The 22,547-nt window shown below is 44.9% G+C and overlaps 1 protein-coding gene across 1 annotated transcript in view; it reads right to left on the reverse strand.

The window, feature by feature from the left end:
- FGF13 (fibroblast growth factor 13) overlaps positions 1-22,547 on the reverse strand; it is a 314,910-nt gene that overhangs the window by 155,943 nt on the left and 136,420 nt on the right. The window contains exon 2 of the mRNA XM_084813306.1: positions 1,235-1,402. Coding sequence (XP_084669432.1) covers positions 1,235-1,402 — 168 coding nt within the window. The remainder of the gene's footprint in view (positions 1-1,234; positions 1,403-22,547) is intronic.

Genomic DNA, 22,547 nt, shown 5'->3' on the forward strand with positions numbered 1-22,547 from the left:
CTTCTTTGGATCATGGCGATTGTTTTAAACAAAACAAAACCACATTTCTGCATCACAAGCCAAACCCAGACCAAACAAGATCATCCATCCCTAAATGTGTATAACCTCTGTTGTTCACTTTAAAGATAATAATACAAAAAACCCATCTGCTATTGTAGCATATATGAAAGCTCATGTAAAACGTGCAAAGATCTTACCAGATAGGCATTGAGGCAGAAGTAGAAAACATATAAGACAAAGCATTACAGAATATCAATAATCAAGCTGTCTGGGAGAAAAGATGGTTTAATCTCATATACCAAACCCACAGGTTAACAATGCAAATTTCTTCATTAACAGTTTCTAAGGAATTAGCAAGCAAGTGGTCACCCATACCTTGTCCTTGATACTGTCTCTGGAAAGTAAAAAGGAAACATTCCACTGGACATTCCACTTTGCTCTATGGCATGCACAGAACTTCTCCAAAATGCAACCAGGCGTGCATTACATACAACTAGCCCTGCTTTGCCGAACTACAGCTTTTATAAGCAATTTTTTTGTTTTGTTTACAGCAATGCGCAAAAGCCTTCATGAAGTGTAAAAGGGTCCAAGAATCCCATTTTAAGTGCAAGATCATATTTATTTTGAGCTCAGTGCAACTTTTTAAAGATTAAGGGTGTGATCCTATGCATGTTTAGACAGAAAAAGTCCTACAAAAGCCAGCAGGTTTAGACTTTTTTCTGTCTAAATATGAACAGGATTGCACCCTAAGGTGAAAGTCAACTTCTTGGATGGATGGATGGATGGATGGATGGAGAGAGGGGAGGCAGGAGGGGGAGAACGGGGAGCTATTAAGATGCCATTTTAGAACAGCAAGCAAATTTGGGCAGCCAAAAGGCAAGTGTAATGTTATGAATGATCAGAAAGAAAGAAAAGAATCTCTAGCGGAAAAGAGAACAATGCTGTTATGTTTATAATGTTAAAAATGTTCTGTATATCAAAGGCTTTATTTCATACAGTGGCCCATGACCAACTCTATCAGACATTAACAAGCAAGCAAATGGACAGAGAGTGGATATGAATCTCGGGCAGCCCCTTGCATCCCATTGCATTAAAGACAGGCCAAAGAACACACAAAACACAATCCAAAGAGCAGGCACACACTCTCTGAAAAATAAATGAACAAATAAATAAATAAAGGAGAAGGGGGAGAGGAAAAACAGGAAAACAAACATGGATCTGGTGGAGCACAAACCTTCGGGTTCTGTGTTCTCTTTGAGGTGCACTTGCTTCAGAGGGCAACAGAAGATTTCATGACACTTTGCCCGAAAGGGGGATTCTTTTTTCTTTATTTCCGTAGATTGGATGGAATCTTGCCGTAACATAATATACTCCTGTGTGCCCGGGGGCGCGTCATCCATAACTGCGGTCACCACATAACAAAATGAACTTAAGTTAGAATGAAAGGGAAATCAAAAAAAAGAAAGAAAGAAAGAAAGAAAAGGAAAACAAAAAAAAAAGTCTAGAGAAGTAAATCAACTTTATAATGATATTGGGAGAGGTGTGGGAGGGGAAAGAAGAGGGAAGGAAAGACATTGGTAGAGAGGAAATGAAAAAAAACCAAGTGAATTAATGTACTCTGACGGTGGAGGAAGAGGAGAAGAAAGGGTGGGAGTAGTTTACTTCTGGATGCAATGTTTACATCAATTTTCCTAGCAATTGTCTAGGATTTGTTATTATGTTAAGAAAGATAGCTTAGATATTTTAAAAACATTTATTCTGGAAAAGACTGAACACAAGCTATCTACATGTCATTTCTTCTTTACTTTTCTTCTACTTACTTTTTAAGACAGTTTTGTGAAACACGTGGGTATTATAGTTTGCATGCAGATTACACACACTAATAGGAAGATTTCATGCATTTATTTTTAATTGCCAGATTTGCAAGGTTTATACAAAGAATAGCAAGAAGCAATTTGTATAGACTCCCCAAGGCCCTCCCCATCATCACAGGCATAGAGGTACTATAATCTATATTCGTAAATTCGTTTTTACAAGAAGGATTGCCATCTAATGACATTCGGCTTTGCTGTCCATTCCAGCTGGGTGCAAATTCAAACACAGCTTAAGATGAATCATGGACAACAAAACTAGCACAATAGTGTTGTTCATTTCGAAAGCTGGATGATTTTGAAGCTTTCTATTGGTGCTCACATCATGGGGGGTAGGTGTATGTGTCCCAGTTGCTACCATATGTCATGGCTGTCTTAGCTACTGTTGATTGAAGGCCATGGAGAGGTGGGAGGGAACTCCTGGTTTGGGTAACATGGGGTGGGGGTGGGGGCTTATGAGCTCTCCCAATCTCCCCCATGAATCAAACACTGCTTCCTACATTTAAGGACATCTTGCCACATGCGCTCATCTGCCAAGAAAGCCCTGCAGGTTCTACCGTGAAACCACAGAATATAGCAGAGAATTCTGGGGGACCTTTTTAAATGTGTAGGCTTGGCTTTTGAGACCTTACCATTCCTGCCTGCAACCGAGAAGACATCCCAAGCTCCCCTGCAATTGTGCATTGCACGGAGGAGATCAGTCATGGTGGACAATATGTCTGCTACAACTGATCTTCTCATTGAGATACAGGCACACACACACACACACTTCAGCTAAGCTTCCAAGGAGCCCCACTGTTCCCCAGTTTGGAAACCAATGTGCTCGGTCAGCTAGCCCATAACTAACTCATTAGGGGTGTGGTACTAGGTTGGGGAAGGGTGGACTAGCACATTGGTTTAGTCAAAAAAGGGGAGGGCTTGAGAAGGATTTCTTAAAGTCACTTAAAGTGATCCTGCTCTTCTAAGGAATCAGGTAGCCGTGATGAGATATATCTGCCCAGAGAACATTAGTTATTGGGCAGATTAGAAAGGGAATAAATAAATAAAATAAACACATATATCTGACAAAGGATCCAGACACTGCTACCATGCCATGCCAAGCAAGGCAAAGTTTGGAAGATTTTGGAACTGCCCGAAATAGCAGTTGCATGACTGCAGCGCTTCCAGAGCAGAGCTGACCTCAGACGGCCGTCATCCTGATGCCCATGTGACCACGCCCTGCTCTTTCTGTCACATAACACAGCATTCCATGTCATGACCATCTCCAGCAAGGATGGCTGTCATCGATGCAGTTATAGGAACCCACTCTGCAGAACCACTGCGCTATCCTAGGACAGCCCGAGCCACTCGTGCAAGACTTCAGGCCTGTGGGCCATATCTGGCACTCCAGGTTTCCCCAGACTCCTGGCCCCACCCTCTTCCCCCCAGCTACTGATCCTCCGGTGGATTCCCAGCTTTTGTGCAGCTTTCCCTCCCATTCTAAAAGGTTGACATGTCTCTCCTAAGGCTCAGTTCCTGGCAGTAAGAGCTTGAAGCTTCGATATGCTGGTATTTTTGACTCCGCCCCTTTGCCTTTGGCCCCACCCACCAGCAGAATGTGGGTTCCTAAGTTCCTATCCAAAATGGAATTTGGCCCTCGGGCTAAAAGCGGTTCAACACCCCTGCGGTAAGTTGTGACTTGGCACTGGCACACGAGTCTTTGCATGCAATTCCATGCATTCATACATTATCATATGTAGTCGCCCATGGGAACGGGTGTCAAGAATCCCAGAAATAAGGGTGATGGTAGGTCCTGTTCTCTTTCTCTCACTGACCCATACATTTACTTCCCTCAACACACACAAACACACACACACACACACACACACACACTGACTAGGGTGACTACTTATTGGCAAAAAAGAGGAAATGCATCACCAAAAAGAGCACACAGATTTGCATAAAACATGCATGTGTTAATATGTGTAGATGAAAATTGAGAACAATTGACTATCCTTTAAATAGAAATGCCAAATCTCACCATAGCGGGGAAGACTGACCAGGAGAGCTGTGTACCTGCTCACTCTGGCTGCTGACTGTTGATAGACAGGGTCAATGCTCCCTTCTTCTCCCTTCTTAGGGTTCTTTATACTATACCAGACCAGGGCTAGATCTACACTAGTGTTTGTTTGTTTTTGTCCATATTGAAGAGCATCGGCAATGGCTGGGGCACATTAGCCATTCCGTGTACCACTTTTCGAGAGTTATTTCCCTCCTTTTATTCCATATTATCCAAAATACCACGACAGATATCACTATGTGTGTTATGAGGTATAAATGCGATATAGCATCACCACGATGGGATCGTATCAAGGTGACATGAGGTGTAGTTCTGGCCCTGGAGGGGGAGACTGTTCAAATAGATGACTGTCCTCTGAAAAGTAGTATGCATGGCCACTGTAAGCCTGACTCAGATTCAGGACTAGTACGCCAGGGCCTCAATGAAACAGTTGGGTTTACACAGCACTCTCAGTTGAATCTTACTTCAAAACGGAGAATGGGATAGTGTTCTCCACCACACCTGAGGCAGTAGTTCAATTTAAGGGTGTGTGTGGGGGATCAGGTTATGTGACATATATAGATAGCTCTGTCCTCCAACAGAGGGGAACAGTTGGGCGGGGGTTCAGGAGGAACATCCAGGGAGCTGCTGACACTGCCCTCTAGCATCTGCCACCTGAGGTGGTTGCCTCAATCTACCTAATGGTAGGGCTGGCCCTGCACAGCCAGCCTTCCAGGAAGTGTGCCTCTGCTTAACAACTTGCAGAGGCAACCCTGAACAGAGCAGATGGCATCAATGGTTTGATTTAGAGCTGTGTGCAAATAGCCCCTAAACATTCTCCACCCTATTTGTGGGCAGCAAAACTGGGGTGGGGTGGGTGGATTTCACCAGCTTTCTCCAGGGAGAGGAGAAGTTCTCCAACAGTTTCTCACTGGTAGGGCTCACCATTGGCAAGGGTTGCAGCACACCTTCTCTCTTTTGTCCTAAGGTGTTTTGGTTTTCATGCTGTCACTGCAAGTAGCAACTGCAGTGACTGTGTTGAAAGCCTGGCTCCCATTTTCCATCCTCCATACCTAGCAGGGCATTGTGGGAGGTTGGGGGGGGAAGGAGGTGGCCACCACAAAAATGGTGTAGACAATTTGGAGAAAATTCTGCAAAGTGGCCTTTTATTTCGATTACTTCCAACTCATATGCATAGCACTAGGCTGTAAAATAACACTGTCATAGCAGCAAGTTACAAGAGGCAACTGAAACACTGACAAAAATAAGAGTAAGGATTAATGAAGCAGAACTTGCAGAATCTCCATCAGGAGAGAATTCTATCAAAAAGGGACCATCACTCAAAGGGCCCTGTTTCTAAGAAAACTAGCATGACAGAAGGAGAGTTTTAAATGAGCCTTCTCCCTGAAATACTAGTTTTCTCTGTAGGAGTCTTTTTATGTGAGCCCTGAAGCTAATTTCAGATGACATGAACAACTCGTTTCTGTGCTAGAAGAAGGTTGCAGAGCTTGACAGTGTTTTATATATCCCTTAAAACTGGTATTTGTAGGTGTAACCAGGCCATGGAGTTACACTGCCAGTTTTAGATTTTGCTCCTTGGCCTCTTATGTGGTCAAAGCAACCACTTGCGTGTCCCCATTAATCAACACGAGTCATAGTGTCTTATGTGTCACTGGGTGACAGGCATCACTAGTCAGGGGCGTTAACTTCCCTTGCCCAAGTGCCTTTTAAACCAACACATCAAGTTAAAAGAAGAATAAAGCCAATTTGGGATTGGGAGGGAGGCAACAAGGTTCCAGGAGGACCAGGCACTCTGTTACTGGGTAACCATTCTCCACAAAAATAGCGTTATTTAAAGAGAATTGAGCACTCACATGAGAAGGCAGAGTTGATATCGAGAAATGACCATTAGGGAAACTTTTGAGCTATAACTACCGCCAGGGAGGAGCTAGAGGTCATCACCAAAGCAAGCAATTTCCCCCATGGAATGTCATGCAAAAATTGGCGCTGCACAGATCTTCCTCAATTGGGGTGGGGTGGGTGGGGGTGGAAATGCAAGCTCACGTTTCTCCTTGTCACTAGGACACTTGCAAGAAAAAGACCAGGACAGTCTTGGTTCATGATTCCTTTTTGTACGGATGTTTGAAACTTTCCCATCCCCTCCACCCCCCCCCCAATTATTTCTGCCTTTTTGAACAGCTACATCATATGCTCAGGACAATTTTTGCAGGTACCTTGATTTTGCTATTGCTCATGGGTTTGCCATCCCAAGCACTGTGAAGTTTTGAGGCCTACAGTTGCAAGGAAAAGAAAAGGGTCAGGCCTAAAGACCTGGAGTTTTTATTGTTGTTGTTGCTGTTGTTGGGAGGCGGTATCCCTGTTTCAGTTTCATATGACCAGTTATTTCATTTCTTCAGGTAAACAGTACTTTTGGTTTTGAAGGAGGAGGGTGTAAAAAAGAGAGCCAGAAAGACCAGAGCAAGAAGAGCAGAGTCAGGAAGAACAGAGCACGAAGAGGGAGCAGGAAGAAGCAGCCTGGAGAAGTCTAAGTGCAGCTAGGGTAGAGGGACCTGCGTTTTTGCAACTTTTATTTTCTCATAATGCCTTTTGTATCACTCGACTCTATTGTGTAAATACCTTTAGCTTTAATTTACCAGTACACTGTTGTGTTAAGCCCCAGGTGTCTGGAGTGTCAATCACCCCACACCTACAGCCTAAACCCCACATTATGGGCAAGGGGAAGTTTAAAAGAAGGGAGGTGGGACTCTCAAGGAGGCAAGAGATCCTTTAGGAGTTGCTCAGGGGGTTCAGGTCATAAGGAGAACCCAAAGAAGCACCAATTGGCTATTTCACATTGTTTGTGAAATAGCCAATTCAGTTTTCCATCTATATCACAGACAGTCCTGGCTAGCTATTGCACTTCATGCCAGTCTATTGTTCATCAGTCCCCCAGTCAAAGCATGGGCCTGGCTAACTATTATGTATCAGGTAAGGTATTGCCCATCTCTCCATTCTAAAAGTGGCTCTCTGAGGAAGCAAATTGCCGAACAATGCTCTATATTCATAACTTTCAGAAGTAATTGTTTGAAATTATGGGAATATGGAAGAGCCACTTTCTCTTGTGTGAACTGCCCAAATGTTAAGATCAACATGAGAGGTCCTTTTCTGTCTCAGAGGTGTGGTGGGTGGCCATAAAGTAAGGGACAGTCACAGGGCCTTCTCTGTGATGGCACCTAGATGGTGGAAATCTGTTCCTAAACAAATCTGCCAGTCTCCTTCTCTGCTTGCATTCAAGCATACAACTTTTGAGGCTAACAGGCTTTTTAAAAATCCTGTTGCCCTGAAATGATATTATTTCTTGTGCTCAGTTTTCTATTTGATTGTGTTTTTATGCTGTACTAGTATAATTAAATGACCTCTTGAAATTCTTTACCCTATTTGTGGGCAGAGAAATTGGGGAGACAATTTCACTGAATTTCTCCAGTGGGACGAGAAATTCTCCAACAATTTCTCACAGGTACGGCTCACCATTGGCAAGTATTGTAGCATACTTTCTTTTTTTGTAAGGGTTTTTTTTTGGGGGGGGGGCTTGCACTGCCACTGCAAGAGGCAACTGCAAGAGGCAAAAGCAGCAACTGCATTGGCAGCCTGGCCCCCATTTTGCATTCTCCACAATCCCCTGTACCTAGCATTGTTCTGGGGCATTGTTGGAGGTGGAAGAAAAGGAAGGCAAAACACACCAAAAAAGGAGGAAGAACATTTGGAGAAATCCTGCAAAGTGGCCTTTTATTTCTAGTGGGGTAAGAAAAGAAAAATCTCCAATGCCCTCTGAGAAATTTTGGCTTAGTTATCATTGTTTCGGGTTCAGCACCTTCCCCAGGACCTTCCAAAGGAATAAGAATTTCTGAGAGGCGATTGTGGATATATCTTATCTCTCATGCAGGGAGTTGGTTGTACCATGAAGGTCAGGAGACACATACACACTCCTCAGCCACCTCATAAGTCAGGTAAGCACAAGAACCCCGAGCCCAACCCATGCCAATTACTCTGAAATGTCTTCTCCTTTTAATTTCTCTTCTTGAAAGCCATTTATTTCCTATCAAATTGAATGAGAATGGTCCAAAAAGATGTGGGAGAAATTTTCAGCAAGGCTTTACAAGTAGCTGAAGAAAGAAGGGAAGCGAAAAGCAACGGAGAAAGGGGAAGATATATCCAAGTGAATGCAGAGTTCCAGAGAACAGCAAGGAGAGACAAGAAGGCCTTCTTAAATGAACAATGCAAAGAAATTGAGGAAAACAATAGAATGGAAAAGACTACAGATCTCTTCAAGAAAATCGGAGATCTCAAGGGAACGTTTTGTGCAAAGATGGGCATGATAAAGGACAAAGAAGGCAGGGACCTAACAGATGCAGATGAGGTTAAGAAGAGGTGGAAAGAATACACAGAAGACCTATACAGGAAAGATAATGTCCCGAATAGCCATGATAGTGCAGTCACTGAACTTGAACCGGACATCCTCGAGAGTGAAGTCAAGTGGGCCTTAGGAAGCGTTACTAACAACAAAGCTAGCGGAGATAACAGTCTTCCAGCTGAGCTATTTAAAATCCTAAAAGATGATGCTGTTGAAGTGCTGCACTCAATATGCCAGCAAATTTGGAACACTCAACAGTGGCCACAAGACTGGAAAAGGTCAGTTTACATTCCAATTCCAAAGAAGGGCAACGCCAAAGAGTGTTCAAACTACCACACATTTGCGCTCATTTCACATGCCAGCAAGGTGATGCTCAAAATCCTACAAGCTAGGCTTCAGCAGCATGTGAACCGAGAGCTACCGGAAGTACAAGCTGGTTTCGAAGAGGCAGAGGAACTAGAGATCAAATCGCCAATATTCGCTGGATCATGGAGAAAGCAAGAGAATTCCAGAAAAACATCTATTTCTGCTTCATTGACTATGTTAAAGCCTTTGCTTGTGTGGATCACAACAAACTGTGGCAAATTCTTAAAGAGATGGGAGTACCAGACCACCTTACCTGTCTCCTGAGAAACCTGTACAAGGGTCAAGAAGCAAGAGTAAGAACCAGACATGGAACAACCGACTGGTTCAAAATTGGGAAAGGAGTACGACAAGGCTGTATATTGTCACCCTGCTTATTTAACTTATATGCAGAGTACATCATGAGAAATGCCGGGTTGGTTGAATCACAGGTCGGAATTAAGATTGCCAGGAGAATTATCAACAACCTCAGATATGCAGACGATACCACCTAATGGCAGAAAGCAAAGAGGATCTAAAGAGCCTCTTGTTGAGGGTGAAAGTGGAGAGTGCAAAAGCTGGTTTGAAACTCAACATTAAAAAAACTAAGATCATGGCATCTGGCCCCATCACTTTCTGGCATATAGAAGGGGAAGAAATAGAAGCAGTGACAGATTTTATTTTCTTGGGCTCCAAGATCACTACAGACAGTGACTGTAGCCATGAAATTAAAAGACGCTTGCTCCTTGGGAGGAAAGCTATGGCAAACCTAGACAGCATAGTAAGAAGCAGAGACATCACCTTGCCGACAAAGGTTTGTATAATCAAAGCTATGGTTTTCCCAGTAGTAACGTATGGCTGTAAGAGCTGGACTGTAAGGAAGGCTGAGTGCCGAAGAATTGATGTTTTCAAACTGTGGTGCTGGAGAAGACTCTTACGAGTCCCCTGGACTGCAAGGAGGTCAGATCAGTCAATCCTAAAGGAAATCAACCCTGAGTACCCATTGGAAGGACAGATACTGAAGCTGAAGCTTAACTATTTTGGCCACCTAATGCAAAGAGAAAACTCCCTGGAAAAGACTCTGATGCTGGGAAAGATTGAAGGCAAATGGAGAAGGGGACGGCAGAGGATGAGATGGCTAGATAGCATCACCGATGCAATGAATATGAACTTGAACACACTCCGGGAGAGAGCGCAGGACAGGAAGGCCTGGCGTGCTATGGTCCATGGGGTCATGAAGAGTCAGACATGACTTAACGACTGAACAACAACAAACTAAGTATAATAGAATCATAGAATCACAGAATAGTAGGGTTGGAAGGGGCCTACAAGACCAATGAGTCTAAGCCCGTGCTCAGTGCAGGAATCCAAGTCAGAGCATCCCTGACAGATGGCTGTCCAGCCTCGTCTTCAATGCCTCCAGTGTGGGAGAGCCCCCCACCATAGCATAACGATAGTACGTTTCCACCACTGCTTCCTATTCTAAAGGGATAATTACAATATTGTGTTACATATTGCTTCTGTTGAATGTACCATACAGAAAAGTGAGATAGAAATGCACTACTACCACAACGTATGAAGCTGCCTTAGGTCAGACTATCGATCCATCCAGTCCACTGCTGTCTACTGTGACTGGTGACAGCTCTGGAGAATGGGGTAATTCTGAGCCATGCTTCCTTAGAGCCTTTAAATTGGTAATGCCAGAGATTGGGATCCAAGTACAGTAAAACAAACAAACATCACCACACCTGCATTCCAAAGTGGTACAGTTCCCAGAGGACTGCACCACACAATTCCTCTGAACAGGTAGATTGGCTCTGTATTCTCACCTTTTGGAAGTCATTCCTGGAATCCAAAATTCTAATAAATCCTCATTTGAATGCAGATGGAGCTGTCTCTATGGCATGATTGATGTCATTATTGCGGAAAGAGCACTAAACCAATTTCTTAACATGATGAATTGCCTAGGGCCAGGAATAGAATATATTAAAGGACCCTGAATCACAATAGGTTTTAAAAAAGAAAACAGGGGGAAAGGACCATACACCCATGGACATCTCCTATTTCTTGATGTGTTGACAGAGACAGACAACTTAATGGACAAGTTAATGGAACCAATGTAAGGAAATCTACAGGCACAGACAAGACTAGGACTTTAATTACCACGCTAGCACTCCAATTAGTGTGAAATGTTTAACAGCTTTCCTTCAAAGGAAGGCATTTGCAGGCATGGATAAGGGGCAGAGATCTAGGGAGAGACATTCATGTATGCTGAAAAGGGGCAGCCCTGGAACAATTCATGCAGTGAACTTTGTGAGCGGCATGAGCAACAGAGAAATGTAGCTACACGTTTGTTTGTTTATAATAAAATAAATGGAAAATGATGGAAAGACAAAAAACAGATTCATTAACTCAATGAAGGAAGGACTGGGAAACGTCATCTAAATGAGGAATGCCATAATTGGATTAAATATGCCAGGAGTAATACACAGCTTGCACCACAATTATTTGGCAATGATTTCGCAACAGAGAAGGGGAGGGGGGATTGGATTGTTTTGGACTTCTCAGCTATGCAGCCATTGAGGCTAAACTGTATTCCATGATGTCACGGCCACATCATATGTAGCTGCTCCTCATTGGCTGAATGTTGCCTGGATGTTGATTGCCCATCATCCTTCTTTGCCCACTACCATCACTGGGCAGCAGCAGGAGTTACATCAAATTGGTTCTAAGTAGTGTCCCATCTGCCATAGCTGCCAAGGTCCTGCTTGCTACACACTTGCCAAGCATCACCTAATGTGGCCTTCTCTAGCCTGGTGCTCCAGTGGCGGTGGGGGGAGGCAGCATCTCAGGGGTGGATAGGGTGGCCAGGTGTCCAACTTTGCAGAGGACAGACCTCTGTTTTGGAGAACAAGCAGAGAACAGTCCTCTGTTTGAAGGGCTGTCTAGTCTAAGTTGGGTTTAAAGTTAAAGGACCCCAAGAAGGGAGAATCCACAAGCCTTAAAGTTGCCTTGAAGATGCCCATCAAGGGTTAGCACCTGGATGGCGGACTGAGCAGGTATACAGGACACTTAGTCATTCTTCTCCACTATGCTGAGGATAGGAAGTTTGCTTTGTTAACGTAAGCTTATCTTATAAAGCACAAAATCTTTGCAACTATGGTGAGATATATTGTATATCTCTTTACATTATAATTATACTTTCTAATTTGCATGTATACATATAAGTTTGCATATGCAAATGTTGTGCAAATTGGTGCCCTCTTTTATCAATTTTTTTGGTGATGCATTTCCTCTAGTTGGGCAATGTGTACATGGCCACCTTAGTGGTGGATTGAGGGTGACCTTGGATCTGCATGATCCAAAGCTCCAGCGTTCCCCCAGCAACACCCCAAAACTGGACAAAAAACCTACACCAGCCCTGGAACTGGCATAGTGATAAGGGGAAAAAAAGACACACACCCCTCACTTTCTGCCTTGGCAGGTATAAGCCCCATGGGACTTGCATGGGACCATTCTTCCACCACAGACTTTCCCCATTCATCATAAGATCACTCTGTTAATGAAGTGTTAGGGATGATGGAGAAATCCATTTGGGGATGGAATTCAATGAGTTTTCCTAAGTTCACCCCCCCAACTTTGTTCCAGTTCCCACTGTGGCACCCAACATGGTCTGCAGCAAATCAGACTAGCCTGTAGATTTTCCAGGCATGTGCACATTTTTCCCCACAGGTTCTGAGATTTGCACAAATTTTATTTTATTTATTTATTTATTATTAAATTTATTAATCGCCCATCTGGCTGGTCACCCAGCCACTCTGGGCGATGTACAACATACAATAAAAACAGTTTAAAACAATAAAATTCTACAATAAAAACATTTTCTAAAATACCCTTGTTGTTGTTCAGTTGTTCAGTCGTGTCCGACTCTTCGTGACCCCATGGACCATAGCACGCCAGGCCTTCCTGTCCTGCGCTCTCTCCCGGAGCGTGCTCAAGTTCATATTCATTGCATCCGTGATGCTATCTAGCCATCTCATCCTCTGCCGTCCCCTTCTCCTTTTGCCTTCAGTCTTTCCCAGCATCAGGGTCTTTTCCAGGGAGTTTTCTCTTCGCATTAGGTGGCCAAAATATTGGAGCTTCAGCTTCAGTATCTGTCCTTCCAATGAGCACTCAGGCTTGATTTCCTTGAGGATGGACTGATTTGACCTCCTTGCAGTCCAGGGCACTCGTAAGAGTCTTCTCCAGCACCACAGTTCGAAAGCATCAATTCTTCGGCGCTCAGCCTTCCTTATAGTCCAGCTCTCACAGCCATACATTACTACTGGGAAAACCATAGCTTTGATTAGACGGACCTTTGTCGGCAAGGTGATGTCTCTGCTTCTTACTATGCTGTCTAGGTTGGCCATAGCTTTCCTCCCAAGGAGCAAGCGTCTTTTAATTTCATGGCTACAGTCACCGTCTGCGGTGATCTTGGAACCCAAGAAAGTAAAATCTGTCACTGCTTCCATTTCTTCCCCTTCTATATGCCAGGAAGTGATGGGGCCAGATGCCATTATCTTAGTTTTTTTAATGTTGAGTTTCAAACCAGCTTTTGCACTCTCCTCTTTCACCCTCAACAAGAGGCTCTTTAGATCCTCTTCGCTTTCTGCCATTAGGGTGGTATCGTCTGCATATCGGAGGTTGTTGACAATTCTCCCAGCAATCTTAATTCCGACCTCTGATTCATCCAACCCGGCATTTCTCATGATGTACTCTGCATATAAGTTAAATAAGCAGGGTGACAATATGCAGCCTTGTCGTACTCCTTTCCCAATTTTGAACCAATCGGTTGTTCCATGTCTGGTTCTTACTGTTGCTTCTTGACCCTCGTACAGGTTTCTCAGGAGACAGGTAAGGTGGTCTGGTACTCCCATCACTTTAAGAATTTGCCACAGTTTGTTGTGATCCACACAATCAAAGGCTTTAGCGTAGTCAATGAAGCAGAAATAGACGTTTTTCTGGAATTCTCTTGCTTTCTCCATGATGCAGCGAATGTTGGCAATTTGATCTCTAGTTCCTCTGCCTCTTCTAAACCCAGCTTGTACTTCCGGTAGTTCTCGGTTCGCATACTGCTGAAGCCTAGCTTGTAGGATTTTGAGCATCACCTTGCTGGCATGTGAAATGAGCGCAATTGTGCGGTAGTTTGAACACTCTTTGGCGTTGCCCTTTGGAATTGGAATGTAAACTGACCTTTTCCAGTCTTGTGGCCACTGTTGAGTGTTCCAGATTTGTTGGCATATTGAATGCAGCACTTTAACAGCATCATCTTTTAGGATTTTAAATAGCTTGGCTGGAATACTGTCATCTCCGCTAGCTTTGTTGTTACTAATGCTTCCTAAGGCCCACTTGACTTCACTCACTAGGATGTCCGGCTCAAGTTCAATGACTGCACTATCATGGCTATCAGGGACATTCAGATCTTTCCTGTATAGTTCTTCTGTGTAATCTTGCCACCTCTTCTTAATCTCATCTGCTTCTGTTAGGTCCCTGCCTTCTTTGTCCTTGATCATGCCCGTCTTTGCACAAAACGTTCCCTTGAGATCTCCAGTTTTCTTGAAGAGATCTCTAGTCTTTCCCATTCTGTTGTTTTCCTCGATTTCTTTGCATTGTTCATTTAAGAAGGCCTTCTTGTCTCTCCTTGCTATTCTCTGGAACTCTGCATTCAGTTGGGTATATCTTCCCCTTTCTCCCTTGCTTTTCGCTTCCCTTCTTTCGTGAGCTACTTGTAAAGCCTCATCAGACAGCCACTTTGCTTTCTTGCATTTCTTTTTCTTTGGGATGGATTTCGTTGCTGCCTCCTGAACAATGTTACGGACCTCCGTCCATAGTTCCTCAGGCACTCTGTCTATCAGGTCTAATCCCGTAAATCTATTCCTCACCTCCACTGTATATTCATCAGGGATAAGATTTAAGTCATACCTGAACGGTTTAGTGGTTTTCCCGACGTTCTTCAATTTAAGCCGAAATTTTGCAAGAAGCAGCTCATGATCTGAGCCACAGTCAGCTCCAGGTCTTGTTTTTACTGACTGTATGGAGCTTCTCCATCTTTGGCTGCAAAGGACATAATCAATCTGATTTCGATATTGACCATCTGGTGACGTCCATGTGTAGAGTTGCCTCTTGTGCTGTTGGAAAAGAGTGTTTGCTATGATCAGCATGTTCTCTTGGCAAAACTCTATTAGCTTTTGTCCTGCTTCATTTTGTACACCAAGGCCATGCCTGCCTGTTATCCCGGTGATTTCTTGACTTCCTACTTTAGCATTCCAATCCCCTATGATGAAGAGGACATCTTTTTTTGGTGTTAGTTCTAGAAGGTGTTGTAGGTCTTCATAGAACCCATCAACCTCAGCTTCTTCGGCCTCAGTGGTTGGGGCATAGACTTGAATTACTGTGATGTTGAATGGTTTGCCTTGGATTCATACTGAGATCATTCTATCATTTTTAAGATTGTACCCCAGTACTGCTTTTCCCACCCTTTTGTTGACTATGAGTGCTACTCCATTTCTTCTAAGGGATTCTTGCCCACAATAGTAGATATGATAGTCACCTGAATTAAATTCACCCATGCCTGTCCATTTTAGTTCGCTGATTCCCAAGATGTCGATGTTCAATCTTGCCATCTCATGTTTGACCACCTCCAGCTTACCTTGATTCATTGATCTGACATTCCAGGTTCCTAAACAATATTGTTCTTTACAGCATCGGATTTTCTTTTCACCACCAGACACATCCACAGCTGAGTGTCCTTTCGGCTTTGGCCCAGCCGCTTCACTCTTTCTGGCGCTACTTGGAAATACCCTCTGCTCTTCCCCAGTAGCATATTGGACACCTTCCGACCTGAGGGGCTCATCTTCCGGCGTCATCTCGTTTAGCCTTGTGATACATTCCATGGGGTTTTCTTGGCAAGAATACTGGAGTGGGTTGCCATTTCCTTCTCCAGTGGACCACATTTTGTCAGAACTCTCTGCCATGACCTGTCCGTCTTGGGTGGCCCTTCATGGCATAGCTTATGGCTTCATTGAGTTACGCAAGCCCCTTCGCCACAACAAGGCAGTGATCCATGAAGGGGATACCCTAACCCACCCCAAATGCCTGCCTGAACAACAACATTTTTAATGCACGACGGAAGCTCATTAAAGAGGGGGCATGACGGAGTTCCCTAGGGAGGGAGTTCCACAGAGTGGGGGCCACCACAGAAAAGGCCCTCTCCCTCGTCCCCACCAGTCTAGCTGTCCTGGCTGATGGGACAGAGAGAAGGCCATCCGAGGCTGATCTTGTTAAGTGGCCTGTCTGGTGCTGCTGGAGGCGCTCCTTAAGATAGGCTGGGCTGGAACCATATAGGGTTTTAAAGGTCAAAACCAACACCTTGAATTTGGCCCAGAAAACAACTGGTAACCAGTGCAACTCCTTCAGCACTGGAGTGATGTGATCTCGCTGGCGGCTGCCTTTAATCAGGCGAGTCGCCGCGTTCTGTACCAGCTGCAGTTTCCGAACCGTCTTCAAGGGTAACCCCACGTAGAGCGCATTACAGTAGTCTAAATGAGAGGAGACCAGGGCATGTACTACCGATGGGAGCAGATGGTCGGGAAGGAAGGGGCGCAGCCACCGTATCAGATGGAGTTGATACAGCGCTGTCTGGCTCACAGCTGACACATGAGCCTCCATGGACAGCTGGGAGTCCAAAATGACCCCCAGGCTGCAGACCTGGTCTTTCAAGGGTAGCCGTACCCCATTCAACACCAGGTCAACATCCCCCAGCCTCCTCTTGTCTCCCACCAAAAGTACCTCGGTCTTGTCAGGGTTCAGCTTCAGCCTATTCCTCCCCATCCAGCCACTCACCGTCTCCAGACATTTGGACAGGGATTCTACGGCCAACCTTGGTGAAGATTTAAATGAGAGGTAGAGCTGCGTGTCATCCGCATATTGATGACACTGCACCCCAAACCTCCTGATGATAGCCCCCAGCAGCTTCACATAGATTTTAAATAGCATCGGGGAGAGGATGGAACCCTGTGGCACCCCACAAGTAAGTGGCCACGGGTCCGAAACCTCCTCTCCCAGTGCTACCCTCTGGTACCTGCCGGAGAGGAAGGACTGGAACCACCGCAATACAGTGTCCCCAATGCCCAACCCCTCCAGGTGGTCCAGGTGTGCAAATTACGACTGAATTTGTGCAAATTGCCCAGAAATGTGTGTGAATTGCTCAGAAATTTGCACAGACCATGGAACTTGCAAAAAATGTTTCCAGAGTTTGGGGAAAAGCCCAGAGCTTGGCTCTCAAATGCATATCTAGTCATACATGACACAGAACTCCGTAGAGTAAAAAAAGAACAGATTTCCCAGCAACGGACATCTCTATGAGCTGTAAATCCTACCTAAACCTTCAGGCTCAGTGTCGGTTTCAACATGACCTTTCCCTCCCCCATCCCCAATATTAACACTTTATCCTCTGTGTTTTGTGACCCATTATACAGATTGCAACCCTGAACCCTTTAAGAACTCGAGTCATCAGATTACTATGGGTTTTTTTTTCCATTCAAGCCACTGAAGAAGACTGATGTTGAAACCAGAACTGTGCGCAAATGATCTCTTCAAATTCTCCAGCCTATTCATGGGCAGAGAAATTGGGGGTACAATTCACCAATTTTCTCCAGGGAAGGAAAAATTCTCAAACAGTTTCTCGCAGATGGAGCTCACCATTAGCAGCGGTTGTAGCACAACTTCTTTCTTTTTTCCTCACAGTTTTTGTTTTTTTGTGCTGCTACTGCAAGTGGCAGCAACAGCAAATGTGTTGACAGCTTAGCCCCCATTTTGCATCCTTCACCATGCCCTATACCTTCTGTCATCCACGGGTATTAGACATGCTGGATAAAACTGGCAGTGGCGAAGAGTGCAGTGTGTGTGTGTGTGTGTGTGTGTGTGCGCGCATGCGTGCGTGCATGCGTGCATCTGTGTTTCTTTCTATTATACATCTCTCCGTTGTTTTGCAGCCTCCCAGGCTGCCAACATTTCCTAACCTGTAAAAGGCCTATGGGAAAATTACCTCATAATGTCTTCCCCTGGGCTTTAACTGAAGTGTGGGAAGCCAAGGAGGCTACAGGCTGCCAGAGAGAGGATTATATAATGAAAGACAGGACTTGCACACCCTCGGCCACCACACAAGTAGGGTAAGTATAAGAACAGTGAACCTGGCCCAGCCCATGAGAATTGCTCCAAAATGTTCTTCTCCTTTGAATTTCTTTTTGAACACTTTTTTTTCCCCTGTCAGTTTGAATGGGAATGGTCAGGAAAATAAATAAATAAATAAATAAATAAGGAAGATGTTTTTGACACAGCACTAGTTGAAACATGTTTGGCAATTTGGACTTCCGCCTACATTCTACAAAACTGTGGGGGCAGCCCTCTTTTTAAGAAACCCATAACAGTCCTGAGAATGATGCTATGTCAAGATATAATGTCATTCCCATTGGGCCATTCTCAATGATGAACTCTTCCAGGCTGCTGCTGCTGATTGCAGCTCTACCATTGCTTGAAGTAACAGCCGATCTTTCACACAATAAAAAGGAAGACTGAAATCCTCTGCTGCCCTGGTAAGCCCCACCCCAGATAGATAGGTAGATAGATAGATCATTGGGTGTAAGAGAAATTGTCATACACACACACACACACACACACACGCACATACAAACACTGTATATACAGGGTGGCCCAAAAGTAGGTATACAGTTGTTTAGAATGCTGATGCATTTTAGCATTTTCGCTTTCTAAATTTTTATCTTTGTTGTTTTAAATCTGTATTTTAAACTCCTGTACTGCTGCTAGGTTTTATTGTGGTTGTATTGTTATATTGTGGTTTTAATGTTCTATATATTTTAAATTGTTTTATTGTGTGTTGTTTGGTTTTAATTTTTGTGAACCGCCCAGAGAGCTTCGGCTATTGGGCGGTATAGAAATGAAATGAATGAATGAATGAATGAATGATGGGAGAGGGAGAGAATTTTCAGTCTTCCAGTACTGCTTTAGAATCCACTTTCTTTGTTCTTGACTCAGGTTCGCTGCCATCATTCACAATATCAGTAAAAAAAATTAATTAAAAAACTAAACAACTGTATACCTACTTAAGGGCCTCACTCCCCTCACTCTCTACACTTAACTGATTCAACTGTCGCTCCCTGTCACTCACTCTTCCCAACTGTCATTCTGACTCCACCCACACATCTTCTGCTCACACATTCTCTCCCCCTCCCATCGACATTCTAAACAACTGTATACCTACCTTTGGGCCTCTCTCTCTCTCTCTCTCTCTGTGTGTGTATAATTTCGCCCTACACCCAATGATCACGAAAATACTTTAGCTCAGCACTTCATTTTACAGGTACTGGAAATCACACAGCCCTCTATTAATTTGGTCCATCCCTTCAGTTGCATAGCCCCACCTTGGGTTTTGTTTTTTGGTCACACTGTATTATGACAGAACCCAGGAACATTATTTTACTTATATGCAGATTGCTCTCTCTCTCTCTCTCTCTCTCACACACACACACACACACACTCAAACACACTTACTTCTTCTATAGTACCCAGAATTACACTTCCGTTGCCGTGGAGTCCACTCCAATAAATGGCATGAAATATAACTCAAAGTAGCAAATATGGTGAAGAGCTAAGTGAGAGAGAAAATCATGACATTTCCCATACCAGTGCACAAAGTTAATACTTCAGCACACTTGCTTATGACTGTATATCAAGACCACTGAAGATAGACACCTATCATGAAAGAAAGATATTTTTGCATCACTGAGCTACAAATTACCTCCTGGTGCTTTAGAAACTGTGTATGCTGGGAGAGGAAGCCTATATTTTTCAGGCATGGGAATGTGTTCCCACCCAGTTAAGATATTAGGCAGCATGGAAAGTTGTATTGGATTTGGTTTCGGATGAATAGCAAGGAGTCAGTGGTGAAGTCATATGCAGTGTCTAGCAGCATATGTATACTTCTTTGGTAGAGCAGTTGGCAACTATTATGATGCTAGAGTTGGTTTTCAGAACTGCAAAGTGAAGGTCAGTACTTTTTGCTAGGGTTGTGCACCCCTACACACAGCTCTACCTCTCATTCAAATCTTCACCAAGGTTGGCCGTAGAGTCCCTGTCCAAATGTCTGGAGACGGTGAGTGGCTGGATGGGGAGGAATAAGCCGAAGCTGAACCCTGACAAGACCGAGGTACTTTTGGTGGGAGACAAGAGGAAGCTGGGGGATGTTGACCTGGTGTTGAATGAGGCACGGCTACCCTTGAAAGACCAGGTCCGCAGCCTGGGGGTCATTTTGGACTCCCAGCTGTCCGTGGAGGCTCAGGAGTCAGCTGTGAGCTGGACAGCGCTGTATCAATTCCATCTGATACGGCGGCTGCACCCCTTCCTTCCTGACCATCTGCTCCCATCGGTAGTACATGCCCTGGTCTCCTCTCGTTTAGACTACTGTAATGTGCTCTATGTGGGGTTACCCTTGAAGACGGTTCGAAAGCTGCAGCTGGTACAAAACGCGGTGGCTCGCCTGATTAAAGGCAGTCACCGGCAAGATCACATCACTCCAGTGCTGAAGGAGTTGTGCTGGTTACCAGTTGTTTTCTGGGCCAAATTCAAGGTGTTGGTTTTGACCTTTAAAACCCTATATGGCTCCGGCCCAGCCTATCTTAAGGAGCACCTCCAGCAACACCAGACAGGCCACTTAACAAGATCAGCCTCGGATGGCCTTCTCTCTGTCCCATCAGCCAGGACAGCTAGACTGGTGGGGATGAAGGAGAGGGCCTTTTCTGTGGTGGCCCTGACTCTGTGGAACTCCCTCCCTAGGGAACTCCGCCATGCCCCCTCTTTAATGAGCTTCCGCCATGCATTAAAAACGTGGTTGTTCAGGCAGGCGTTTGGGGTGGGTTAGGGTATTTTAGAAAATGTTTTTATTGTAGAATTTTATTGTTTTAAACTGTTTTATTATATGCTGTACATCGCCCAGAGTGGCTGGGTGACCAGCCAGATGGGCAATCAATAAATTTAATAAATGAATAAATAAATCTGAGCCCCGAGTCTAAGTGGGCTGCTTCGGGCCACCTCTGAGGAGAGGCAGAGGGGGCCAGAAGAGGCCCAAAGCAAAGTGGGTGACTCTGAAGTTCTTTGGTGTGCTTTGGTATAACATGGAAGTCTAGCTGCCAAGCTGCCTCCCCTGCTGCCACACAGCCCCCAGCTCCTTACCTGGGTCTTATGGACACACAGCAGCAGCTGTCTTCGTGTTCTGGAGGGGGAGCCATTCTTAAAATGCAGTGGCTCCCCCATCACCAGCACTGGCAGCTCCCTGGCAGTGGTTCCCTCAGTGGCAGCACCCCCGATGGCAGCACCCCCCATGGAACAAGGGCCCAGTCAAGGGGCTGGGGGCTGGCAGCATGTCTTTGTGTGTGTGTGTGTGGGGGGGTGAAGTGGCATTCAGATGTCTGAATTCTGCTTTGGCTTCATAGGCCAAAGTAAGTTGCGGGGGGCGGGGGCAGCAAATCAGCTTGAGCTGAATTGGGCCCGCCTCGGAAGCCCCAAAGCGGCCTCCAAGTCGGATCGGGGGGGCCATGCACAGCCCTACCTTGTGCTACTAACAAAAGTCAGATAATGCATAATAGTTGTTTCTCATGGTGTGTACTTTTCTTATGATAAGAATGCTTCTTTTTCTGTTGTGAGAAACTTCCCCTCCTGCCAAAAAATTACACACACCCCTTCATCCTTGGTGAAGGAAAGGAGGTATATGTCTATCTTGTGACAGTCTTTAACTCAGTGAGACAAGTCCTATAACAGCTGAATTTGCACAAACTGCTCAGAAATTTGTGCAAATTGTAGGACTTGTGATAAACAAATGCGCCAAAACAATTCCTGGAGTTCAGGGGAAAGCCTGCAGCTGGGCTGGCAAATGCAAAGCAAGTCATACATGCAGTGGAATTTTTTAAGTAAAAAAGAACACTACAAGCTAGAAGGATCTTGTAACTGTTGTCGATCACAAGCTGAATATGAGCCAACAATGTGATGTGGCTGCAAAAAAGGCAAATGCTATTTTGGGCTGCATTCATAGAAGCATAGCTTCCAAATCCCAGGAAGTACTAGTCCCCCTCTACTCAGCACTGGTTAGGCCTCATCTGGAGTACTGTGTCCAGTTCTGGGCACCACACTTTAAGAAGGATGCAGACAAACTGGAGAGGGTTCAGAGGAGGGCAACGAAGATGATCAGGGGACTGGAAACAAAGCCCTATGAAGAGAGACTGAAAGAACTGGGCATGTTTAGCCTTGAGAAGAGAAGACTGAGGGGAGATATGATAGTGCTCTTCAAGTCCTTGAAAGGTTGTCCCAGAGAGGAAGGCCAGGATCTCTTCTCGATCATCCCAGAGTGCAGGACACGGAATCATGGGCTCAAGTGACAGGAAGCCAGATTCCGGCTGAACATCAGGAAAAACTTCCTGACTGTTAGAGCAATACGACAATGGAACCAGTTACTTAGGGAGGCAGTGGGCTCTCCCACACTGGAGGCGTTCAAGACGAGGCTGGACAGCCATCTGCCAGGGATGCTCTGACTTGGATTCCTGCAGTTAGCAGGGGGTTGGACTCGATGGCCTTGTAGGCCCCTTCCAACCCTACTATTCTATGATTCTATGATTCCCCAGCAAGAGGCAAACCTAGCTGTAGCATCATTTGGAAAGGATAATGCAGGAGGAGGGGGAGGGGGGTTGAGTTCTAGAGCAGCAGACAAGGATCAGAGAGACAGGTGAAAGTGTGTAGTTAAAATCAGGCAGAGGTCAAGATAAGGCTGGCTTTACCATTT

This window comes from Heloderma suspectum, chromosome 9 (assembly GCF_057233095.1).
Source record: "Heloderma suspectum isolate Gila_16-S chromosome 9, 16-S_ref, whole genome shotgun sequence".
Taxonomy (NCBI): domain Eukaryota; kingdom Metazoa; phylum Chordata; class Lepidosauria; order Squamata; family Helodermatidae; genus Heloderma; species Heloderma suspectum.